At 45.6% G+C, this 5,120-nt stretch overlaps 1 protein-coding gene across 1 annotated transcript in view; it reads right to left on the reverse strand.

Annotated features, from left to right (window-relative positions):
- The window catches only part of EXOSC7 (exosome component 7), a gene marked incomplete at its 5' end in the record, with an annotated part of 12,716 nt that extends 8,190 nt beyond the window's left edge, over nucleotides 1–4,526 (reverse strand). The window contains 3 exons of the mRNA XM_010132103.1: nucleotides 980–1,145; nucleotides 3,840–3,934; nucleotides 4,425–4,526. Coding sequence (XP_010130405.1) covers nucleotides 980–1,145; nucleotides 3,840–3,934; nucleotides 4,425–4,526 — 363 coding nt within the window. The remainder of the gene's footprint in view (nucleotides 1–979; nucleotides 1,146–3,839; nucleotides 3,935–4,424) is intronic.
- Between the last annotated feature and the right edge of the window lie 594 nt (nucleotides 4,527–5,120).

Raw genomic sequence — 5,120 nt, forward strand, 5'->3', positions numbered from 1 at the left:
TGAACCAGAATTCTATAGGAATGATTCAGCACGAGCCGCTTCAGGGACACCTGCAGGTCCGCAGCAGCGGTTCTGCAGCGTTCAGCAGAGCAGTGCTTAGAAGAGCACAGCACTTAACATTCCCTACCTCTGCTTGTAACTACCCAGGAACTAAAGGCCCCCGCGGGACTTCGCAGAACCCGCACTTCATTCCCTCCAGGAAGCCAGTGCAGCAGCGGTTCTGCAGCGTTCAGCAGAGCAGTGCTTAGAAGAGCACAGCACTTAACATTCCCTACCTCTGCTTGTAACTACCCAGGAACTAAAGGCCCCCGCGGGACTTCGCAGAACCCGCACTTCATTCCCTCCAGGAAGCCAGTGGCTCGGTCCGGTGAGGCGCTCAGCAGCGGAACATACTGCATCCTCCTGCAGGCGGACGAGGTCACGGTACGTACCACATCTGCTATAATTAGGCTAATGCTGCTGCTTTTAAAACACCTAATGGGCTAACGTGCCCATTTATTGAGGTCTTAGTCTAAATGTTCTTGTTTTGTTTAACAAAACCTGGTTTTAATTCTTCTGGCAATACAACATAACATTTAGCTCATCATTTCACAGCAGTTGATGGATACCTGCAAGTAAGATCCCTCAGTGTATCTCCAGTACAAATTTGACAAATATAAGCTCGACTTTGGACCAGTAAGAACGGGAAATAACGCTCAGGAGAGTCTGACTTGCAGATTTCTGTTAAATTCCTGTGACAGGGCACTCTAAACACAGCATAGCTCGGAAACAGAGCTGCTGCCTGCACAAGGTGCATTCGTGTAAAATTCAGTTTCCATTTTTACTGTTACAGGCAGATCCACAAGCAAGCAGCCATCTCTGCTGTAAAGTGTTACGTCACATCCTGAGAAGGTTTGTTGACCATGAAATTACACCTGGTTCTGCTAAGGCAGCACCTTGAACTGCCTCCTCGACCCTTCGTTTCCATTGCCTTACTTACCAGCACATCGACATAGAGAACCCAGCAGTGCTCTCTGGGATTAATGCAGAGGGACTTCAAGTCTACGCTGCTCTCGCTGCTGAACACTCTGTACAGAGTATTCGCTATCTCTGTGCCAAGCTCTTCTCCTCCCCGGCCTTCAAATTCAGGAGTAGCATTTGCAGAACTAGGTAAAGGAAGAAAGAAAAAAAGTGCTTTCACTTCTGAAGCAGCCAATATCCCCAGAATTTTTCTTAAATATTAAGCATTAGAAATATCTAAGGATTTATTTGTACAAGAATAAATATCCTACTGGTAAAGAAATTATTTCCATTTTGCAGAAGAAAACGTCTTGATGCAGACAATACATCGACATTTTGCTACAGTCTCTGACCTTACTTAATTCCAGGACAATCTTCCGTTCCACAATTATGATATTGAAGTTGGTGAATTCTCTCAGGGATTATTTTTTAAGCTCTCTCATCTTTCATCGCCTCAACCCCTTCCAAAATAAAAAGGTCAGAGAAATCCGTGCTAAGGTCTAGTAAATTAATAAGACAAGAGAGTGGCTAAGAAGAGTAAGACGCGACGATATGACAAGTAGAATTTGGATTTTTTTTTAAGTGACACGACTGCCAAACCTTAACGGGTAATTTCTGTACTCTCTGCTATCTCTTCATGGACGTGCAAATGGTACAGATCAGGGGGAATTTTTTATTCAACAGCAGAAGCAACCATTTACAGACAGCAGCTCATTATTTCCAGCAACTGCAGCTTTCGGAGAGCAGCAGCTGAAGAACAACGTTTTCCAGAAGGGATCTGACAAACGCGTGTGGTCCTCACTTCCCTGATTCCAGCCTAACAAACTCAGCTTAGGAGCAGTCTCACCAGCCAGTCCTCGTGTGCCGGGGCCTCGCATGCAGCTAAGGACAGAATTCTAACAACAAAAGGTAATAAACCTACAAAAACCCAAACCGACTGCAAAAATAAACAAGGAGAGAGAGCAGAAATGAAATACAATCCCTCCACCTGGATTTTATAGAAGCTCTTTGCCTCTTCTGTAAACAGACAGCTCTTAATTTTAACATCAGTGCTTTAAAGAAAAAGAAATGACTGCCAAGCAAGGGGGACCTGTGCTTCCAGGCCGTGTGCCACGCCAATAAGCACTGCAGGCGTGACACATGGTATCACCCGCGGTTGCATTAATATCAGACACCACTTCTATAAGACAGGACCGTATCTACGTGTAACTTTATTCTGGAAACAGGCTGAGCCAGGTCTTCAGGCTGTATTAAACAGGCACTTATCCCTGAAAGCAGCTTTTACTCAAGTGAACAAGAGTGTTCTGTCTAAAGCTCTGACAAGCTGCAATGCATCTGACAAAATGCAATGCAAACCTCGTTATTATTTCTACACACACAGTTGTGTCAAATGTTGTACCTTTTGATTATAAATGGCTGCCTGCTTTAACAGCGAGTAAGAGGAAGGTAAGACTCAACTGGAACATCGCTGCGAGCTTCACTGCATCTTCGCTCTGTCATTTTAACACTTCAGTTCCTCACAGTCCCAATGAAATAAAGAAATAAAGCTGGCAGGGTGCTACAGCAAGAACTGTACGGTAGATGCTGCCACCTAAAGCTCACAGACTGTTGCAGTAATGTACACCGAGCAAAATTTGAGAAGGGGTTTCCTACCACACTTGTAAGAGAAAATGCCAAAGAGCTTCTTTTACGGGGCACAGAACGAACTTGGCAGTGACCAGGAGGAGACAGAACTTGTAGTCACAAACAGAGTGCCACTTTAAACGTGACAGCCAGCACTCCTAAGGCTCACTGATGCTGCCACCACAGATCTCTGCTGAATTCAAATCACGAGCAGTCAAACCCTTCTCTTGCAGTGGGCGAGTTCTTCCCACCCGCTGCTCAGGCCACTAATCTACAGTGTAAGTACTTAGAGCAGAGAGAAGGGCTGAGCTCAACCCCATCTAGTACAGACAAATTTAACAGAGACAATTCCCTAAAAAGCCATAAAGGCATTTAATTCTTCCAAAACCATTTGTTTCCCTCTGCAAAGAACAGTTGTCATGAGAACGGGTGTTTGGTAGGAGAGAGAGGAAACGTTCCCTGCCTGCAGCCACCTGCATGCCACCATTCAACGTCTGCACTGAAATGTGCTTTAAATTCACATTTTACTCACAAAACACAACACCCGGGTTTTTAAACGTTATTTCTTACATTTGAAAATGATAAATCTTTGCTTCAGTCAAAAAATAAAATAAACTCGAGTCCTGAAGAGACATCACGCAGGCCCAGACTTGTTCATTGTGAATTAGTCTCTAGTATCACCAATCAGCGCCCCAGAGATCTCAGCTCTTCCAAGACTCACATTAAAGCCTGTCTCAAAATGGGACTAAACTCAGATCTGAGGTGAAGGACTCTGAGCGGAATGAATGGAAAAGGAATTTTGGGGCAGAGAATTATATCCATGACCCAGCCAGCGATTCTTTTCAGCAGTACAGGAGAGTTTCAGGAGACTTTCAGGAGATCAGCACTTCAACTCAGCAAACACAGCAGTTTGAGGAGTTATGAGTCGTTGCAAGAAGATAAAAGCCAAATAGAACATACAGGAGCTTCACCAGGGGACGCAGCGTGTCAAACTGTGCTCAGCTACTCCCACCCAGTGGCAGCTTAGAAGAGCACTGGAGTTCTGGCAGCACCTCACTGCCCTTCACAGAGAACCAGCTGCTCCCCACGCCTCTGCACCAAGAGGTTTTCTTCTACCAGCCTTCATAATCTGAGCACCGTGAAGGCCGTGAGATCTGGTTAGTCATTTATTCCAAATATTAGTGCTATTTTATTTCCTTCCCTTGCAGTATACCAACCAGTCAACAAAGAACTCCAGGTACCCTTCATCTGGCTTCTCTAACTTCGGCATCCCCATTTCAGCTTTTACTCCTACCAAGATATCGGTGTGTCCCTGTGAAACAAAAACACAGCCAGGAATCAGGAGTCCCAGAACCACCCGTTTCAGGGCACTGCCCACAGTGAGCTGACATCCCACCCTCCAGCCACCCGCAGGAGCGAACTCAAAACAACATGAGGTTTTTTCAAAGAGGGAAAGGCTTTTGAGGGACAATGTCAAGCCTAAGAAGATTCCTCCAATAATTACCAAAGATATTACCTTTCTCTAGGTTTTGATGGCACTTAACATCCGCCACTACTTCTACCGTTCCGGTTCTGGAAACAGCTGTTTCTGCAGAACCTTAGCAATATTGCTCAGTGTCTTTATCTTCTTCACAGTCAGCACAGGCCAGAGGGAGTTTTGCTTCACTCTAAAGTTCTACCCACACGTGTGTTATTGCACACACACAAACCCCTCCACGAGTAGCTTTGGTTTGCACATACACTAGGCACATACACCAGAAATGCCATGAGCAAGGCTCAGGATCCCTAGGGAATGCCCCTACCAGCTTTACTCGGGCAGATCCGCTCGTGTTGGACACCACAGCTGTTTCGACTTCGGCACATCTGTAGTCTTCGCAGCCACGACCGTCCACACGAAGGTCCTCCTAAGGACAACAAGTGATATATTGTGCTTAAGAGAATCAGCAATGAAAAGTAAAAAAGAAGAACCTTTTCCTATGCAAACACAGCAGCAAAAAGGATATAAAGGCAACAGCTCACGGTTTCCATTCTCCTTCACTGAAGAGCACAGCAGAACCGACTATACTTTTCCATTTACCCCTCAAGCCTGCAACAAGCTCTCTGCAGACAGGCATGAACTCCCTCAGCAAGTCCCTCCAACTCCAAAAGAACGCTTCAGCCTGCAGAAGTGTAAAGGCCTGGGCACCGTACCCAGCACAGTGTGGGGCTGTGCCAGGATGCTCGAGTTCTGTACTTTTATCTATGTCATTAGAGACCAGCAGATAAAAATAACCCACCAGCCTTTCATCCGTATGTCAAAAGCAGATATTACATGCCCTCAGATCTGATACAGCCCGGCCCCATAAATAGTTTTCTCTGCAGTAAAATACAGTTTCTGTACGTTGCAGAAAGTACAGTCCTTTCATCTCTAGCATTTCTCTTCCTCCTTGATCCACTCGCTGTTCCTTAGCTTACTAAAAGAGAAAGAGCAAGGGGAGAGGAGGACGCGAAAGGGAAGC

Source organism: Buceros rhinoceros, unplaced genomic scaffold, assembly GCF_000710305.1.
Source record: "Buceros rhinoceros silvestris isolate BGI_N320 unplaced genomic scaffold, ASM71030v1 scaffold20282, whole genome shotgun sequence".
Classification (NCBI taxonomy): Eukaryota; Metazoa; Chordata; class Aves; order Bucerotiformes; family Bucerotidae; genus Buceros; species Buceros rhinoceros.